General features: G+C 37.7%; 1 protein-coding gene across 1 annotated transcript; it reads left to right on the top strand.

Moving 5' to 3' along the window:
• Window positions 1–19891: 19891 nt before the first annotated feature.
• On the top strand, window positions 19892–20852 carry LOC126876533 (venom serine protease Bi-VSP-like). Its single transcript, XM_050639395.1, has 3 exons — window positions 19892–19988; window positions 20060–20214; window positions 20542–20852. The coding sequence occupies exons 2-3, from the start codon at window positions 20083–20085 to the stop codon at window positions 20695–20697; spliced, it is 288 nt and encodes a 95-aa protein (XP_050495352.1). The 5' UTR covers window positions 19892–19988; window positions 20060–20082; the 3' UTR covers window positions 20698–20852.
• The last annotated feature ends 390 nt before the right edge of the window (window positions 20853–21242 follow it).

The following is a 21242-nucleotide window of genomic DNA, read 5'->3' as shown; positions in this document are numbered from 1 at the left end:
AAATTCGATTATTTAAATATTCTTTACCATTATCGCATCTTAATATTTTTAACCTCTTGCCCGTTAAATTTTCGGCTTCATTTACGAACTGTACGAAAGAATCAAAGACCTCATCTTTTGATTTTATACAATAGATCCTAGCTATTTTACTATAATCATCGATAAATGAAATGAAATATTTTTCTCCATTGAATCCGGTAGTCTTAAAGGGACCACATACGTCCGTATGAATAATTTCCATTATTTCCCTAGCCTTAGTTCGATTATTTTTGAAAGGTAAGTTATGCATTTTGCTTTCTATACACACCCTACATTTCAAAAGTTCCTTTTCAAATTCATTCGGTATGCCAGTCACTAGCTGCTCTTTACCCAAAATCTCTAAATATTTAAAATTTACGTGTCCTAGCATCCTATGCCATCTTTCCTTTTTACTCATACCACTACGTTCGGCGCTGTTTACTAAGTGCTTCTTCCCTTTCAATATACTTTTTATTCTATATGTCCCATTCTCTTTGAACTGAGCTGTAAGTATATTATCCTCATCTATTACTTTCGCAATATTTCCTTTGGAAATAACCGTATTCTTATCGTCTGCTGGTTTACCTAAACTAATCAAATTTGCGGACATTTCTTTCGCGTAAAATACTTTCCTCATATTTATTTTATTTTGTTTTCCGAATGCTTCAAAATAACTTATAACATTCCCAACTTTTGTCGCTTTTATCGGTCTATTATCGCCTAAATATATATTTACCGGTTCTTTTAGGTCGATAGATTTATCGAAATAATTTATATTATTAATTATGTGATCGGTACAACCGCTATCTAATAGCCACACTATTTCGTTCTTACTTATTTCATTCGTCTCACTGCTGTTTGCTGCGTGCGCCGTTGCTGTCCATATGCCTGCTCTTGAGTTTCCATGCTCGCCCGTGCCGGTTCTTGATTGATGATGAAAGTTTCCACGTCCTCTGCTCGTATTGCCTTTGTTCTCTCTTCCTCTGTTTCGACCAGGTGTTGGCCCATGCCAATAGCCGTTACTGCTTCCCGCTTGGACGCCATTTTGACACTCTCTCGCAAAGTGTCCTAATCTTCCACATCTGAAGCATCCTTCCTTTTTTGCAGAAAAGGCGTTGGTTTGCCTTTCTCCTCGATTGGATTTATTTTTCTTCTCTGCTATCTCTATTTTATTTTTTACATACGCTACCGTTTGATCCTCTTCTTTCAATGCGTCTATTATGTCCGCTATGTAGCTGTATTCTTCGGGTAACGTATTCAGCATGTAATTCAGCTTTTCCCTCTCACTTACTTGTGCGTCCGCACTTTTTAATTCATTTATTAATTTTTCGAAATCGTTAAAGAATGATGCTGAATCACTGTAGTTCTCCAGTCTTATGTTTTCCAATCTCCTTCTGCATACGATCTGCAGTGCCGTCGACTCTTTCAAGTACATTTCATCGAACCTTTTTATTATATCATACGCCGTTTTTCCTTCCCTAACATACTCCAATTGTCTGTTCGATATTGCACTATAAATTATATTTATCGCCTTCAAATCCTTTTTGTCCCAGTCTTCATCGTCTCTTTCGTTCTTCATTCTAGTTGTAACAACCTCGCATTCCTTATATTTGAGAAACATCGTGATTCTTTGCTTCCACATTCCATAATCCTCACCATCGAATATAGGTATCATGATTTCCGATCTCTCCATTTTAATTGATTCTTCTTTTTTTTTCTTTTCTTACTCAAGCGTTCCTACGTGCTCGAAGTATATTTTTTTTCTCTGAAAGTTTTTTTTTCTTTACTGAAAACTCACTCGCAAGATCGTAACCACGCACTAAATATCTTGCAAAACTAGTAACCACGCTCTGCTACCATGTTAAGGAAATTCGAGGATTTGGGAATACAAATAATTGACTATATTTCCCACACAACAGTTATACATCTATATTACTCTCTGAAGAACGTCTTGCACGCACGCTGGTCGCCAACCGACTATCCTAGATTCTTCTAACATCTGGCAACAGTCTTTTGTCTCCACTAAGACCTTGACGCCCTCTAACCCTTACACACACACTCTCATGTACAGTGTAAATGTATCACTTCCCTAACAAATAAGTATGTTATTTCGTTACCACTTATCTCGTTCATCTCGCTGCTGTGTGCTGCGTGCGCTGTTGCCATCCATATGCCTGCTCCTGAGTTGCCATATTCGCTCGTGCCGGCTGCTGATTGACGATGGAAGTTTCCACGCCCCCTGTTCGTATTGCCTTTGTTTCCTCTTCCTCTGCTGCGACCACGTGTTGACCCACGCCGATAACTGTTACTGCTTCCCGCTTGGACGCCATTTTGACACTCTCATGCAAAATATCCCACTCTTCCACATTTGAAGCATCCTTCCTTTTTTGCAGCAAAGGCATTAGTTTTCATTTCTCCTCGATTAGACTTATCTTTCTTTTCCGCTATTTCTATTTTATTCTTCACGCACGCTACCGTTTGTTTCTCTTCTTTCACTGCATCTATTATATCCGCTATGTAGCTATACTCTTCGGGTAACGTATTGTTTTCGCACGTTCGCTGGGAGACGCGATCTCGAAGAAGCGCGCCAACGGGAGTCGTAAATTCCCGTTACGATTTGCTAATCGACGCCGCGAATCGCTCGATCCCTTATTTCGTTTAGGATAATAAGGGTAGTTAAATGAAGGATAACGCTGTTGCTAACAGGTTATTATATATTTTCACAAACCAACAACTTCGGTGTAACACAAAATGAATATTTGTTATGAGATGACTACGAATGAGTGCGACCTGAGTCTCTAGACGGATTATCGCGTATACTGATGGATTTGTCGACTCATTGTATTCGAATTGCTGACCGCTTGACGAGATGCTTGATTGAGACTGACTGATCTTCGGGTGTAAACCCGGTCGAAGGATGTTGACTGTTCGAAGGATGTAAAGTCAGTGATGTTCGGAGACGATGCTGTGGCGGAGGAAAGCTAAGGATGGGTGTGTCTAGCGCACGGGACCATCGGATTTGTTGGTGACGATTTTGACTAAGGGAGTGAGGGAAATAGTCTTCGTTGTTAATTGGTTAAACGAAGGGTCTTAACCGCCCTCGAGAGAAAGTGGTTCGTGGGAGGAAAGTTGCATCATACGTGAGAAAAACCAACTTTCCCTTGTCAAGCCGTAGTAGACAAAGGTCTTTAGAAATGCTTTGGAAACAGACGTTTGTTCAGTTTGAAGGACCTCGACTAGGAAATTCCTAAGATTTATGGAAGATACTTGAGACTATTGAGGGTACGCAGTGAGTATCCGAAGACATCTGGTTGCCATCTTGCCCGCGGTGTGTGGCCTGGGCTAGGTAGAGTTACGCGACGTAACACGTATTTATCATGTAATTCAGCTTTTCCCTTTCACTCACTTTTGCGCCTGCACCTTTTAATTCATTTATTAATTTTTCAAGATCGCTAAAAAACGATGCTGAATCACTGTATTTATCAAGACTTATCTTCTCCAATCTCCTTCTGCACACGATCTAGTGCCGTCGATTCTTTCAAGTACACTTCGTCGAACTTTTTCATTATTTCATACGCTGTTTTTTCTTCCCTAATATATTCTAATTGTCTATTTGAGAAGGCACTGTAAATTATATTTATCGCCTTCAGATCCTTTTTATCCCAGTCTGGATTGTCTGTTTCAGTCTTCACTCTAGTTATAACAATATCACATTCTTTATATCTCAGAAACATTGTTATTCTTTTCTTCCACATACCGTAACCCTCACCATCGAATATCGATAGCATAATTTCCGATCTCTCCATTTTAATTGATTTCCTATTCTTTACTCAAGCGTTCCTACGTGCTTGAAGTATTTTTTCTTTTATTTTATATTCTTTGAACGTTTCTTCCCTTACTAAACTCGCAAGACTAAAAACCACGCACTAAATAGCTTGCAAAACTAGTAACCACGCTCTGCTACCATGTTAAGGTATAGAGAGGATTCGAAAATACAAATAGTTTACTTTATTTCGCACACAACAGCTATACATATATATATTACACTCTGAAGACTTCGATAACCTTCTTGCACGCACGCTTGTTGTCAACCACCTCCTCTAGATTCTCCTAACAGCCTCCAATCGTCTTTTGTCTCTACTGAGACCTGGACGCCCTCTGACGCTTACACACACATTCACGTGTACAGTGTAAATGTATCATCTACGTAACAAGATCATCAACGTAAAATCCTACCGTCCTCCCGAACATCATAAAACCGAAATAAATAAACAGATGACTGAAATGTTAAACAAAGAGATTATAGAACCCTCCGACTCTCCCTATAACTCTCCTGTCTGGGTCGTTCCAAAGAAAATCGACGCATCAGGGAAACAAAAGTGGCGAGTAGTGATTGACTTTAGGAAGTTAAACGAACTAACAGACCAAGACGCGTATCCACTACCTGACATTAACGATATACTATCACAGCTAGGAAATAAGAAATATTTCTCCTCTTTAGACTTATCCTCAGGGTTCCATCAAATACCCATGGACGAGAATTCAAAGAAATACACTACATTTAGCACACCATAAGAACACTTCCACTATAATAGAATGCCATTCGGGCTCAAGAACGCACCTGCTACCTTTCAAAGAATGATGGATACCACGTTAAGAGGTTTGATTAACAATCATTGTTTCGTTTATCTCGATGATATCATTATATTCGGGCAATCGATGGAAGAACATACTAAAAACTTAGTCATTATATTCCAAAGACTCGGGAAAGTAGGTCTAAGAATACAACCAGATAAATGTGAATTCTTAAAGCCCGAATTAGAATATCTAGGACATGTAGTGACAGCAGATGGAGTAAAACCTAACCCTAAAAAGATAGAAGCAGTAAAGAATTTCAAACTACCAAAAAATCCTACAGATGTAAAATCATTCCTTGGGCTAGCTGGATACTATAGAAAATTTATTAGAAACTTCTCTAAAATTGCCAAACCTCAATCTATTTTTAAAGAAGGACATTTAGTATTAATTCATAACGATCATAAAGAACACAAGATAGATACTGAATGGCCAGGGCCATACACCATTGAAAAAGTGAAAAACCCCTTATTATGAAATAATAGTAAATCACTCGATTAGGAAAATACATGGTAACCGTATTAAACCTTACTTTCCAGGACGATCTTCACCTTCTTCATAGTTAGCTAAGCTAAACGTTATACCCCTTAATGGTAGTTCTATATATCAAGAAAAATTAGCTCATGCATACTTATATAGCGAATCCGTAAACGTAATTATAGGTTTAGACATTAAGGATATATATGCAAAACTCAGCGAAATTAAAAGATTTAGACTAATGTTAACAGAACATTTTAAAAGTGAATGCCCGTATTCCAATGAAATGATTACACGCGCTCGCAAAAGAAATTTAGACAATGTAATCATGCATATTAAATTTATGACACACACTTGTTACCGAAGAGGCTCATTGAATTTTGTTGGATCCATTTCTAGAAGTCTATTTGTAACTCTGGATAACGATAATTTAGAATTAATGAATAAAAATATAGATAAATTTTTTGATGAAAACAATAACTTAAAAACCAATATAACTTACAAAACAAATTTCAAAACTATAGCTTTACCCTTAACTGACAGTCTAGAAGAAATCCTAACAAAAATTGAAAACGCTCCAAAAATCATTAATAATGTATAATCGTATAGAATGCACCTCAATCAAATTTCCAACGAAGTAAACTCTCTTAATTATGAACATAGAATTAGAAGTCTTAAGAAATAGGAACTAAGTGTCTTATAAATTATTAGTTATATTGATCTAGCATTACTAGGAACATATGTATATTTAACAAAATAGGATTATTCGATATTATAAGCAAATGCCTACCTTCCAAATTATGTATTCGCGTATTATGTTGTAAAACCAAAGAAAAAAAAAGACACAGGTATAAGCAATATCTCTAGACCAATAGAGCGCACCTTTAAACACATATTCCACACCTGAAATACAACCATTACGAGAATTACCTGAAGACACCAATTCAGTCATCCTCGAAGCAAGGCATGTAAGATTCCAAAAGGGCATACAAAAGGAGGCACTACACCGAAAATAAGAGTCTGGAGGACCAGCCGCACTCTAACACTGGGGGAATGTAACGTCAACAAATATGTCCAACCGACTCAGGAAACCTGAACCGCCTTGCACACGACACCGACTCCCAAAATAAAGGATTATGAATTCGGCACGTAGGCATAAGATAAACGAACATCTAGAAGGGCTGGTTCTTGATCGAGGCTTCAGTCTTTCGGTAACAGTTTAATCGCACACTTGTAATCCTATTATAGAATAGAGGTATCTCGAACTCTGGTTCAAGAACCCAACATTTTTTTATTATTATTTTCCCATTACTTTTACGTGACAAGCAAAGCGTAACGATAAACAAACTCCGGGCAAAACAATGTTGCCGCTGCGTGCAATCGTCAACCGAGGTTGAATTTAAAGTTTTCGATACTCCCCCGAGTATAAATAAAAGAACACGATCGTTAAGACAGTTAGTATCGAACATTCTTATAGCGAATTAATATCGAACGAACGTAAGCATTACCTTGTATACACATATCGAGCAACACTAAGCGAACGACGACTAATTCTGTACTGCAAATAATTTTAAATACATTTGACTACACTAAGTATCAACTCGTCTGGTCATTAATCAACAACGCGTTTAATCGTCCTCCACATACATGTTGTATAAGCTACTATGTGTATATTTATTTATGTTTCCCATAGTACAGACGTATTCCTTATTTTATTGTAGCTGTGTAATTTCAGTAGTCTTGCATAAAGGACATCTGTTTTGTTGCAATTGTATCAGCTATTAATTGTAATACTTGAAGCGTTTGTATCTAATCGTCATGCATCTGTGGTGGCACTCGACCATGGAACTTTCCAACGGCTTCGCGACACAAAGCGCTATACCTTCAAAGCGTAAGGCCGACACGCCTAATGTACCATTGATATCCCTACAGTTCTTTCGCCGAATATTCGGAAGAATGCATACGCGGCAACCGTTGCGGACATCTAATAAACGCGTGCGTAGTGGAGATATCGAGGGGCAACAAAGAAAAGAATCCATTTGGTTTCGAATCAAAGATTCATTCTGCCCCGAGCTGCGGAGTGCGAAAGGTTAAGCGTCATAGCGAAGCAAACACAATTAGAGATACGTGATTATTGACTCTTGATAGTTAATCGTTAATCGTTAATCGTTGTTCATCGTTAATCGTTAATTGTTTTTGATCGTTCATCGTTAATCGTTAATTGTTGTTGACAGTTAATCGTTAGTCGTTAATTGTTGATCATAAATTGTTGACTGTTGATTGTTAATAATTTAATTAACTTTTTTGTTGAACATCAAGAGTATTTCTTGTGGGCACCTTCACCCACTATCCACCTCACATCGTTATTCTACATACGGAAGGCAAGATTGATATCAAGTTCGAAGGACAGACCGCAGAAGTCTGGTCTCTGCTATTACCACGAGACCTTTCGAGACCGCGCAAGGAAGTGCCGGGCCCCTTGCAACTGGACCCAGTGAAACGAGACCAGCCGTCCGTAAACGCGGCATGTGGCGATGGCTTTAGTATCCCATCGCATTTTCGTGACGGACAGGGCACCAAGGATCTCTTTTCTTGTGAACACCGGTGTCAATATAAACGTATACTCGTGCAACAAACTACGCGGATCCGCGAACAAAGATACGTACGAGCTGTTCGCGGCGAATCGAGTGGTCGAAGCAAACCGAAAACGCCTTTCGCGAGTCAAAACGCATCGTCTCTGACGCCACAATGTTAGTGTCACGACCGGCATACTTCAAATCCGATGGACTGACGATGGAGATAAAGATGTGGCGGCACTCGGCGACAATCGGCGGCAATATCGCTGAAGTGTCTAATGAACCATCAACATCCCAACGGTCCTTCCGCCGAAGGTTCTAGAAGAAAGAGCACGTGGCAACGGTCGCGGACGCCTAGCAAATGCAAATGCATGGTGGGGATGTTGAGGGATGACAAAAGAAAGTAATCGGATTCGATCGAAAGTCAAATCATAAGAGCTTCAGTCTTGGAAAGTCACGCCTAGAGTTTGGAAGTGGATTGTAAAGTGAATTGTTGTTAGAAAAAAAATAAAGTTTCTTTTTTTTATTTACACCTCAAATTTCTTTTTTTATTTTGTTATTTTACGTGACATTAGCGCATTCGGTATCGGCAACAGCGCGTGAACGACAAATGGCAGCCGCTAGGATTCGTTACAAAATCTTTGTCTCCCGTGCGATTAATTCTGTATTTAGAATAATTTTAAATATATTTGACAATATCAAGTATCAACTCGTCACGTCATTATTTAAATCATCCACCACAAATCCAAAAACAGAATAAGGAAAACAGAGAAACGAACAAATAGAAAATTAAGTTGCTAACATGTTTTTCTATAATAATATTTTAACATCAATATTGTAATACGCAATGTGTTACGCCGCCTAAAACATCTGCACGCCAGCCCGCGCGACCGGACAACAACCGACCTGCGTAACGTCACTTCGACCCTCAATAAACCTAAGGACCCACCATAACTTTCACTTCCCTGTATTGTTTCGCCATGTGTCTTCAATCCGTTTGTCTTGAAGAATTTCTAAAGCTTAAAAATATTCTCGAAACACAGTCGGTTTTTAGAGAGGTCCTTGGGTTTATTAGTCGCACTTAAAACACGGAGAAAGCGGGTATGCACCCATTAGGAAAATCCGAATAGCCCTGTAATAAAACAAGCTAGGTTTTTCTCACGCACACAGTCATCTATCCACCACGATGGTAGGAGACTCGATACTCATCCCTTCGAGCAGTAGTGCAGGTCATGACCAATCGACACCGCGCTTCGTGGCCCTCACTTTTTCTAACGAAAGTGGGAACAACGAATCCGCGTTCTTTAGGCACAGGGGCACACCCACACCGAACTTTTCTTCCGTATTAGAAAAAGAGCGACAGACAGTCTAAAAACTAACGCCTAACGCGGCAGTCTACACATAGCGCGAGAGTCGCATACTTCACGCAAATCTTTTGTCGGTTCTCGGTGTTGTCGAACACACATCTTCTCTCCTAAATATATTATAGTGCTAAGTCCATTAATACATTAATTTCCATTATAAGAGCCCTGCTCTAGCGTACATATCTATCGCATCTTCATGCGACAAGTTGTTAACTATTTATTTCTCTACGTCAGTGTAATCTAAGTGTTGGAAATATATAATTTATAATTCTGTGAATCACAGTGTTATACAAACTCAATCACCCCTATTATCTCAACGGAAATCAGGGGATCGATCAATTCGTGGTGTCGATTGTTATAATCGTAACGGGGATTTACGACCCCCGTTGACGTCTCTCCTCGCGATTACGTCTCCCCGCAATTGGTCGAAATTTACACAATGTGAAAATGAAAAAATTGGAAGCAACCGAACTACGGATGAAACTAAATCACTTCGCTGCTTGTAAAGATAACTTTTAGTGTTATAAACATAAGTCAAGTAGCAAAGAGCATAAATTGAATTTACCCAAACTCTTCTTGAAATCTGACAAAATGATTCTTTATTTTGTCAAAAAAATCTTTACGTATTTTCCATTCCCATTCGTCGCTTTTTTCAGTGGCGTGTTTATCGCTACGTCGAAACTCCGTCGGGTAGCAGTTAATTTCATTTAAAGTAGAAAACTATTCAGAAACGTGTATACGTTACACAGCAACAAACCAGTCGCCCTGTTATTACCTCGTTCTCAACAGTTCAAATTTCAGGGACAACCGACTACTTAGTATCGACCCAGTACGTCATATTTACTCGCCAAAAGAATTGTAAACGAAAATTGTAACCAGACGTGCCGTTAGTAACTACCATTTTTCGCGAAACTTCTTTTTCATTTGGCGGAAATTTAAACAAACCCCGAAACACCGTGGCGTTTTGCAACTGTCTTTAATCCTTTAAGATAAAAAAGATTGACGCAAAATTTTGACGGGATGAAATTTCACGATATATTCAGGTGAAACGATGCGAAATTAGAGCGAAGCTTATAATGGGAATATAGTTTGCTTGTCTGTTGTCATAAAATGAGATATGCAGAATATATTAAAAAATAGAGTATATGTAATACGAAACTTTATATTATTCATGTTATTATGGACAAAATATCACAATATGTTCATATATTTAAATCTCCTCCGAAAAAGATTATTGTATGTAGAACACAGTTTAACTGTATTTTGAATTCTTGTTTATCAGATCACAATTGATAAGTTGATATTAGGATGATTATCCTCATTTGAAACAATTTTGTGACTGTTACTTGTCAATATACTTTATATCTTATGTACATTTTAAATATAGTACGCAAACTCGAAGTTGCAAGGAACATTAATAAAAACTCAATATTTCAATAACGCCTTTCATGATTATAATTAAATATTTTTTCAAAATGTCGTATCAGTGTTACATCTAGCACCCCCTCCCCCACACACAAAAGTTTACCAATTTATAATATATGTACTAGTAGATTGACAAGTTACGATTTACAGGTTATATAGAATTCTATTTTATGATTTTATAATTTTTCGTTAAATACAATAATCAAATAACTTGCAAATAGTAAAATTTCATTTGTTTTATCGTCAAACTTGTGCAAGGGAACATATTAATGCTGGTAACTTTAGTGACTTGCAAAATTTCAATAGTGCAAGACAGGCCAGATATTCAATTGCAATTGGTTGCTATCCATATTTTCATCGGTCTTACAATAACCTTATGTTATCAATTATGAATTAAAAAGTTAATGAAATCACAACTCACCCAAGGCCAATGGGTATGACTTCTTTTCGAAGATCGATTGAAATCTCGAGTTTGTTGTTTGAGACATTCAGTTACCACAAGACAAAAACACCACTCCATTACAGCCGACGTAAACAAAACATGACAGATTCTTCCAATTCTCGGACAACAAACATAGGCATACATACTGTTTTAAAGTCACAGTCTGTCGTTGAACTTTCGCCAAGTAACTTGATACGCACATATACACGTCCCTCGAAATCAGTTTTCGACGAAAATACATACGTGACATGTTATGTTGCAACCGAACGTGAATTTCTCGCGGGAAATAGCCTGATATCGTTTATTTATGCGTCTCTCAAATACGAATTTTACTATACACTTCGTTTAAGACACGCCATTTTGCAAAACGATTATCGAAAGATTACTGCTTACATCGAGATCGAGAATAGATTCGCAGGAAGCTGGATGCCGCGATTTCTTCCCGCGCTTTACTTTCTTCCGAAGTTGTGATTGGTTGATTTCCTGCTGCCATATTCGGTTTCGCCGAGAATCGTGAACACGTACGCTGGAAGCAATGCGGGGTAATTATTTAATTTATTTCATAATATTATTTAACATATATCGTGAAAAGTTCTGAATATTCGGATTCTTCTGTTATCGTTTCATCGTATGTTAGCATTATCAGCTCTCGATATCGAATTGGCAAACAGAATTTTTCTCATACAAAGTAAGTCACATTAAGTATATGTATATGTATAGTCGAAGCAATGCAATTAAAAATTTTTCCATTTTAATTGCTATTATTTATCACAGACATTTTACCGAGCATTCATTTTATAAATCTTATACATACATATATATATATATATATATATATATATATATATATATCGGGTTTACATTAGAATTAGGGTTAGGGGCGTGAAACGAATCTTCGTTTGGGTTACACGTTGTCGTTATGCAATGGAGAAGACATTGACTAGTGCAAATACGATTATTATAGAACCGGACAAGTAACCGCGGTAGTTAGGTGCTCGAGATACTAATGACAATGATCCTAGGTTCAATAACGAATCCGCGGTCAACGGGATGACAACAGAACGTACTCACAAAGTCTAAGTCTGAGAATAATCACTGATCGCGAAGGCGTTACTCTTGGATCGATGAGATCGCGAGCGAGAAAGCCTTTCCCGTCCCGATGATGCCACACAGGAAAACTATAACGGGGTGTGTCTAAGGATACGAGATCATCGGATTCGTCGAGAAAAGCCTTCGTTCAGAAAGTGTTGCTGCTAATTGGTTAATCTCCATATCGGTGGTTAGAAAAGGATGCTAGCCGCCCTCGAGGGAAAGTTGCTAGTGGGAGACGCCGCTCGTTGAAAAATATGTCTTCCCTATCTTCCCGTAGTTGGGACAAAGACTGTTTGTCTGTTTGAAGGACTTTAGTTAACTAAACCTTAAGATTTATAACGGGCCCTCGGGCTAGCCGAACATGTACTGCGGAGACGCATCGACATCTGGCAATCATCTTACTCGAAGAATAGGGTCTGCACGTGGCGAGCCACGGGACAGAAACCGTTGGAATGTTTACTGTCGCGTGTCGCCACAAATATTTCTTTTAAGGAGAGCTATAGAATTACTTCATACCTTTGTTAGGCAAAGCGTTCATCCCGTGACCGCGGCTACGTTCGGCGACTGACTGTCGCCTCGAACCCAAGCTCATTATCACAATTCTCGAATAATTACAATCGGGTTGAATAACTACAATTGTTCAATTACAGCTATAGTAGACTCTAGGTTACAATGTTGCGGGATTATCCAAAATTCCAAAGGCTCCGGTGTTCTTTCATCTCCGACACGGCCATCCTGACTATCACACGTCCTCGTGTGTAACTAAAATATCGTATTTCTTACATTAGATTCGATACAACTGACATTATTTGCGATTTAACTAAATGTCCAAGTAAGTCAAGGGTCCAGTGCAATAACAAAGTTTCGTTCGGAGGTTTGACAACAGAAAAATAAAAGAGAATAGGAATTTGTAATGTTATAATTTGTATTCAAAGTGTTAGGTGCGTTCTGTGAGTCGCCAGCCAGACCGTAATGACACAACAGATCATTTTCGATTTCGTACACCGGTGAACCTCAGTTTGTTGGATCATATTGCCACGTTGGGTGCATTACACCCAGAAAGCACGTAAGCCCACTCAACGGGTTACAACAAAAGCACGTAACCCCACTCAACGGGTTACAACAAAAGCACGTAACCCCACTCAACGGGTTACAACAAAAAGCACATCAACCCACTCAACGGGTTACAACAAAAACACATCAACCCTCTCAACGGGTTACAACAAAAACACATCAACCCACTCAACGGGTTACAACAAAAACACATCAACCCACTCAACGGGTTACAACAAAAACACATCAACCCACTCAACGGGTTACAACAAAAACACATCAACCCACTCAACGGGTTACAACAAAAACACATCAACCCACTCAACGGGTTACAACAAAAACACATCAACCCACTCAACGGGTTACAACAAAAGCACATAAAACCACTCGGTGTATTACTATGACCACAACGCAGTGTTAATGATCCTCTGAGGTCAGTGTACTTGCATCGTTATTATCACCGCCGTTGTCATCACCGCAGACGTCTAACTCAGCAGGGACGCAACCTTCTGGCATTTTTCTCAGTCTGTCGTGTCTGTCCTTATATGATCGTTTGCCGTCTAAGGTTTTTAGGGTATATCTATCTCCTTCCAAAATCTCGGCTATTACGAATGGACCCCTGAATTTCGGATCTAACTTCGTCTGGTTTCTTTCCTCGTTTTTACGTAACACGAAATCGCCAAGGTTGAACCTAACTATTTTAGCTTTGTTTTTGTCGAACCTATCCTTATCGTATTTGGCGCAGTGATACATCGAGCATTTTCGACGATCGCATTTGCGTCTAAGTTAGTTTCGCTTAGTAAGGAGTTATCCCGGTGATCGTGGATTCGTTTGAACTCAAACATTGCTAATAGTATTATTTAATTTAATTATTCGTAGATCGTATTATTCATTAGGCTTAGTGTTTGTTAGACTTATTATTAGTTGTACTTATTATTTGTTAAGCTTAGTGATAGACCTGTATATATGTCTAAATAAAATCTCGGCTTTGTGAAACGATGGCTAGTCCACACGAAGAGTCGTCGCGCGCCCAAAATTCGAATCGTGACCCGACATATATATATATATATATATATATACAAGATATATATACAAGAAAGAAGATACAAGAAAGAAGATACAAGAAAGAAGGAATATTATATTAGCGGCATTTTTGTAGCCATTATATAGGGTTTCGATCGCATAATTAATCAGTATCAACTTACCAGTCTTTAACGGAAGGACAAAAAGAAGAGCAGACGACACACAGACCGCAATCATGATCATTTTCAAGTAGAATCTCAAACTGCCGTACATCTTAGAAAACTTCGTTAGTCGTAAGGGATCAAAGGATGATGTCCGCGCTAGGGAAAATAGATGAGAAGCGGCTATTTCAACAACCACCGTGTAGGTACTGCACTAGCCAGAAGTATCTGCGACAGAAATCAGAATACACTCGTTTTCGCATGGTTGGATCAATTTCGCGTGGGACTAACCTGATTGAACCTAACGCGGGATAATTGCTCAACTCACGACTTTAACCAGCCCGCTTGATTCTCTGTAAATGCTTGAAATTGACGCTTGGATTCTTTCCAGATTAACTAGCTTTGCCCCTCCCTCCCTTTATCTATTTTCTTAGATCGACTTAGACTGCCACAATATATTATCTTTCTTCTTTTCTTTCCTTTTCTTTCCTTTTGATCTTTTAAAGCCCTAAATCGCTGGCTATTTTGTATACTATATATTTTGTACACTCAATTACTCTGTAAGTCATAAGTACATATGTTTTACAACGTTATTTGTCATATTTCAGTTAAACCCCAGAAAAGCCAGAAATATATTTTCAGCATGTTTTAACGCGCCCCTGGCAAAGATCTCAAAAACGAGTTGCGGCACAATTTAAAGCGACAAATAGCATCGCGTGTCTCGTTGTGGTAACACACGGTTCGCCAGTTTTTTTTTTTTTTGATATCGGTGACTGCCATATTCTCTTGAGTTTCCAAATCGTAAAGAATCTTTCCCCAGGGATTGGTCAACTGTGTATGTCCCCATGCGACGTAACTTGCTTAAGGAACACGAGCCGGTGATATGCAGGCAACGTATAATTGATTATCATTCGCTCTGAAACGCTGAAGTAATGACCAGTGCAGTGGTCCAGTGGTCATATTGAATGCCGCTGGATATATCAGCATTTGGCAACCTAACCCAGAGAAGCAGGAAATATGAAGCTACCGAATACCAATTAACTTCGTAGTTGCACGGTTCACATTCCATCATTTCTGAATATGCGAGGACAGTCCTCTTATTGTGCTTTTAATTCTTTTATTTGTTTCATTTTCAGCAAATATACTGGTTTTTTTAAATTAAGCTTCTGTTTATACAGAGTTACAGATTATATTAATTTTATATAGAATATATTTAAGAAAGATATTTAATTTTTTGCTAGTTAAGTATTGATCGATTAAGTTACTGTACCTTTGTTCCGATAAATGCGTGCCATTTCCTCGAATCTAATATCATAGCAAATGCCAATACCTATTTTGCAGCCCTTCACATCGAACGTCGTTAGGGAGTTACCAGGACTGAGTGAATCACTCTCTCGAAAAGTAATCTTATTAGGAATGTCGATGTCGAATAGATGTACCTAATAACATAAAAATGTAGTCGCTAATTCTATTGCTGCAACTTTTGTAATTTAATATCAAAGTTACCAACTCCTAAACTTTAATTATTTTTTATTTAATAACTGACAGCGTTTTTATCACTTTCTTTTATTAAAAAATCTTATCATTTAATAATGTTTAAAAAGGAGAAAAAATAAGTATAATAATATTTTAAGTATTTGAAAAATTTATACAACACAAACACATTACAACAAAAATGGGCGTTTCCCGTATCATAACGTATTTTATAAACCGTAAATTATAGAATTGGTTATAGTATACGTATGTACATATGTATATTCCTAAATTATTCCTAGATAGAGTCACTTTCTTCGCCCCAATATTTTCAAATTCAAAGCCATAAAGGAATATATTACTTACCTTTCGGTGTTTTGCTATCAAAGTTCCATCGGGACCCCAAATAGTACAGGTATTGTACAATTTATCGCCCTCTATTTCAGGCATCGTACCACCAACTACATAGATGTTGTTTTCTTTAGCTGCGTTCGATGAAGCAACGCTCGTTTCACCATCAGGAATACTCTCGGCGTATTTTGGAAAGTACTCTGCGTTGCAATATTTCAATTAATGAAATGTCTTTTGTTCCAACCATAAATTAAATTGAAATGTTTGTCAGTTTTTTATTTTTTAAATTATTAAAATAACTAAGTTTTATATTTCGACTTAATTAAATATGCAATTACTTAGCTAATAGTATATATAATAAATTGTTTCTACAGGTTCAAAATGAAAAATGAATATTTAGAAATATTTAATTACGACAATGCTATTTGTGTTAGCATCAGTGGCTTGTTACTCAACGACTTTGCTAGTACTTTTTGAAACATAAAGTTAGTTTTCAATTAACACTTATACTAGAGGCGGAATTATAAATGCAAAATAATTGATAATACTAATTTATAAGTACCTAATTATTAGTATCTTCAAAAATATATTTATACAAAAATCACGATAATCATGAAAATGGGGAAATCCTATATTCTCGAATCAATTCACAATTTATTTTGTATATTAATTAGATTCCGCGCTCATCAGTACGTACTCACTGGCGAGATCGAGAAAATGTATCGGCAATTCCTCGTACGACCAGAGGATCGGAAATATCAAAGGATATTATGGCGCAGCGCGAGTGGAGAAACAGAAACATATGAGCTTAACACCGTAATACTCTTATCATAGAAATAGAAGCAGTCCTCAATTCCCGCCCGCTAACTCCTATCTCCACCGATCCAAATGATCTCCTAGCCCTCACTCCCGGACATTTCCTCATTGGCGATTCATTAATGTGCTTACGTGATCGAGATTTCAGAGACATTCCATCGAACCGACTCTCCAAATGGCAGCATATCCAACAGCTTAAACAACATTTTTGGAACCGCTGGCATAAGGAGTATTTGAACGAGCTAACCAACCGCAATAAATGGAGCAAGGGTGGACACAGCATCCAAAAGGGCACAATCGTCATCCTCAGAGAGGACAACGTTCCCTCCATGCATTGGCCTCTGGGCCGAGTTCATCCAGGCGCCGATGGTGTTGTCACGTAAAATAACAAAATAAAAAAGGAATTTGAGGTAAAAAATAAAAAAAAGAAAACTTTATTTTTTTTCTAACATCAATACACTTTACAATCTACTTCCGAACTCTGGGCGTGACTTTTTAAGACTGACTCTTATGATTTTACTTTCGATCGGATCCGATTACTTTCTTTTGTCATCCCTCAACATCCCCACCGTCCATGCATTTGCTAGGCGTCCGCGACCGTTGCCACGTGCTCTTTCTTCTAGAACCTTCGGTGGAAGGACCGTTGGGATGTTGATGGTTCATTAGGCACTTCAGCGATATACATTGTCGCCGAGTGCTTTATCTCTATCGTCAGTCCGTCGGATTTGAAGTATGCCGGTCGTGACAGTGTCATCCGGACAGCTACAGTTCAGACGGCAAAAAGCATTTTGGATCGGGGCGTCAAAAGGCTTGTCCCACTGCCAATTCAACCCGATCTCGAGAAACCCGAACAACTAGCCACCGAGACGAAATAAGATGGGAACTTCAACCACACCTCGCTAGTTTGATCGGTACCCTCTCAACGGGGGGAGAATGTTACGCCATGCGGCTTACCATAGGTCATATTCTTAACTATCGATCGCGGCACTATAATGTCGCAGACGGACCGTCGCGTCTGCCCGGCAAACAAACATTGTAGTGGCAAGCGCATGATTCATTAAGCAGGGCGACTTCCAGAAACGTCGACTCGTGGTCGTTATTTTACCTCGCGTAAAAGAATGTGGCGTGATCCGAACGTAGTGGGGGTCGCCTTCCAGAAAAAACGAAAAAAATCGAAAGGCGTTCAGAACTTTTCGAGAAGTCGAACCGTCAACACAGGTGGTATGTCGCGCATTACTTATCAACCAAAACGCAGTTACATTTTTTTTGTTCCATTTATATCTTTCTAGTTAATAAGTTGTTGAAATAAACATTAATTTATTTGTGTTAATTCTGTGGAATTTCATTGAACTACTGAACTGATCAGTTCGTGGCGTCGATTATTTAATCGTAACGGGAAATTACAACTCTCGTTGACGTGCTATCTCGCGATCGCGTCTCTCCGCGAACGGTCGAAACAAAATGATTCACTAAAAACTGTCCTGAATTCCTAAGAACTTATTTACCGCAAAACTGACAAAGTGTTTATTTAAAAAATGAGGTTGAAGGTAGTCCTTTTCTTTCATTTCATTCATTTTCATTTTCTTTCTTAAGTATGGCTAACACAATATCTAATCAATTAAAATTTTATATTTTCACGTGAAAAGTTTCTTTAGATAATTATTATCAACATGATGACTAACTCTTACGGATTAATACGTGTCTGTAGGGCAATCCGGTGGACTCGATCGGCTTTTTACTTCGAAAGTTGAGTAATCGGTGTCGCTTTCTTACGCATCTTTGAACTGTATAAATGTTTTAAAATTGTTTGATCCAGAATGTACCACACCGGACAATCAAGAAGGCAGGTGCCTTGACTACAGAAAATGTAAACCTCTGCAAGAAATATGGCAGATACAGTACCGTACAGCCACCGATTTTTATAGACGATCAGTGTGCAGATACCAGGGCAATGTTACGATCGTTTGCTGTCCGAACGATCCAAACAAAGAGAAGAGAGAAATTTTAATAAAAACTGTGTATAAGTATAAGGCTTTGCGACCACCATACTGAGGTTTTAGCAACGTCTCTCATACCAGGGTGGTCGATGGTAAACCAGCTGAACTTGGTACGTTTTATGTCTTTCTTTCCGATTAATAATAAGCCATTTACTGCAAAGAATGAACTTTAAAGGCATTAAACAGCACATCAATGTACATTTCAATTAGACTAAATAATAATGCTATGATTTTATCGGTAGTAACTTTACTTATTAACTTGAATTATTTCTTTCTTTTACTTCATGTTAGGAAGAGTATCTTTTTGCTTGAAATAAAAAATTGATATAGGAGTAATAATATGGATAGAGATCAAAAACTGTTAGGGCAGAAATTACACGTTTGAACTTTATAGTTCAGTATAGTTCAAATAGAAATTATATAGAATTATTTAATAATTTGTATTCCACTGGAATAAAAATTTAATTTCTGTCTTTATCAAATCTCTGTTTCAGAGTATTTGTACGTATGTACTTATCGTCTGCTGTATGATCGAATTTCGAATAGGTAATAATCGTTGTTACTCGTTATGTGAGAAAAAATTATGTATATTCACAACTATGACTATTGCATTTTAGGCGCTTGGCCATGAATCGCTGCATTAGGTTTTCGTAATCCCCGAAACCCAGACAAACCACTATGGAAGTGCGGAGGTTCCCTGATATCGGCTAGGCATGTTTTGACCGCAGCACATTGTGCACATATGGATGGAATAGAAAACATACACAATCATAATATTGCCATTCTTAGATTGGTGGAGGAGGTGCCATTTTCGAGTAAGTCCTCAAATATATATATATATATATATATATGCTATTGAGTATTACTGAAGTATCATATCCTGAAATTTCTTACTGTACACATATATTGTGTCATAAAGCGTGTATAATTCTTTCTCATACTTTTGGTCATTAGTTTCCTGCATTTTCATTTATTTTTTTATTTTTCAGGGTACGTATATCCCATTTGTACGAAAGAGCCCCTACGAAAGAGCAACTTCGTCGGCTATAACCCCCTTGTTGCTGGATCGGGAGCATTAAGATATAGTAAGTGATATCAATTTTATAATAAAATTAAATAGTTCCAGTCTTAAATATCTTTCTTATTTTCTTCGTAGGACGACCACGACGTAATGCATTAATGGAAGTACAAATGCCAGTGATTAAGAACGCCGAATGCAAAATAGCTTATTCCAAATTTCCTAATGCACCTGATATCACTGATGGTATAATATGCGCCGAACATGCTCAGGTTGGAGAGGATTCTTGTACGGTAATTAAGTTACAGAGTTACTACAAACTATACGGTATCTGAAGACACGTCGATTCGAATTAACATCAAATCGACGTCTTAAACATTAAAAATAATAGATAAACACAATTTAATAGTTTTGCCCACTTCTCACACCTCGTTATGGTATTTAATCTAATTTCCTCTAATCTTAGTTTTGCTCAAAATACATATAACATGTACGTTATAAATTGGAGTATTTCAATACACAAATCAATAGAAGATTATTACTGTATATAAGTATAATTTCAATACAATTCGATCGATATATTTCAGTATCTTTGATTAAAAATTTAACGATCCTTTCAGGCTGACCGCGGCGGATCACTGCTGATACAACATGAATTAACCTCGTATTTAATAGGTATTGTGTCTTATGCTTATAAGTGCGGCACAGCTGGGTATCCCAGCGTTTACACTAGGGTCACATCGTACCTTGACTTCATTCTCCAAGCGATGCAATAATATGATATTACTGTTCCATAAATATCATTGTGTAAAAAACGTAAAGTTGGATTTTCTTATTGTGGAGATAAGAAACAGCTCAAATTTACATTGTTTTGTACGTTACAAATTATAGGCTTAAAATGTACGAAATGTAACTTTGAAACGACACTAATTTTTTACGCACGATAAACCTCCACAACTTAGGTATGTAAAGATGATAAACGTATATTAATTCTATTAATTTGGTAATAATAAACCAACTTTCTGAGAAGTTCTGTAAATTTCGTTTCTTTTGTATCAAGAGAATAATGGAATATTCCACTTAGATCGTATACTTCTTGTATGTACGTACAAAATTTTCCGGCTAATCTAAAACACTTCATAAGATAGAGAGCTTCTGGAAATTCGGACACAGAGAGTGCATAAAATACAAGATAAGTCTCGTGTCTTTCAAAATTATTTTTTATTCGCTAAAAACGTCCTGTGTACTCATGCAATCACATGCAACCTCGAAACTTCACTTATTTTTTATCACTTTCCAATTCAATACACAGTTTCTGCAT

The sequence above is a fragment of the Bombus huntii genome, unplaced genomic scaffold (genome assembly GCF_024542735.1).
Source record: "Bombus huntii isolate Logan2020A unplaced genomic scaffold, iyBomHunt1.1 ctg00000082.1, whole genome shotgun sequence".
NCBI classification, from domain to species: Eukaryota; Metazoa; Arthropoda; class Insecta; order Hymenoptera; family Apidae; genus Bombus; species Bombus huntii.
Note: the sequence above shows the minus strand (reverse complement) of the source record. Positions and strands in the feature narration are given on the sequence as shown.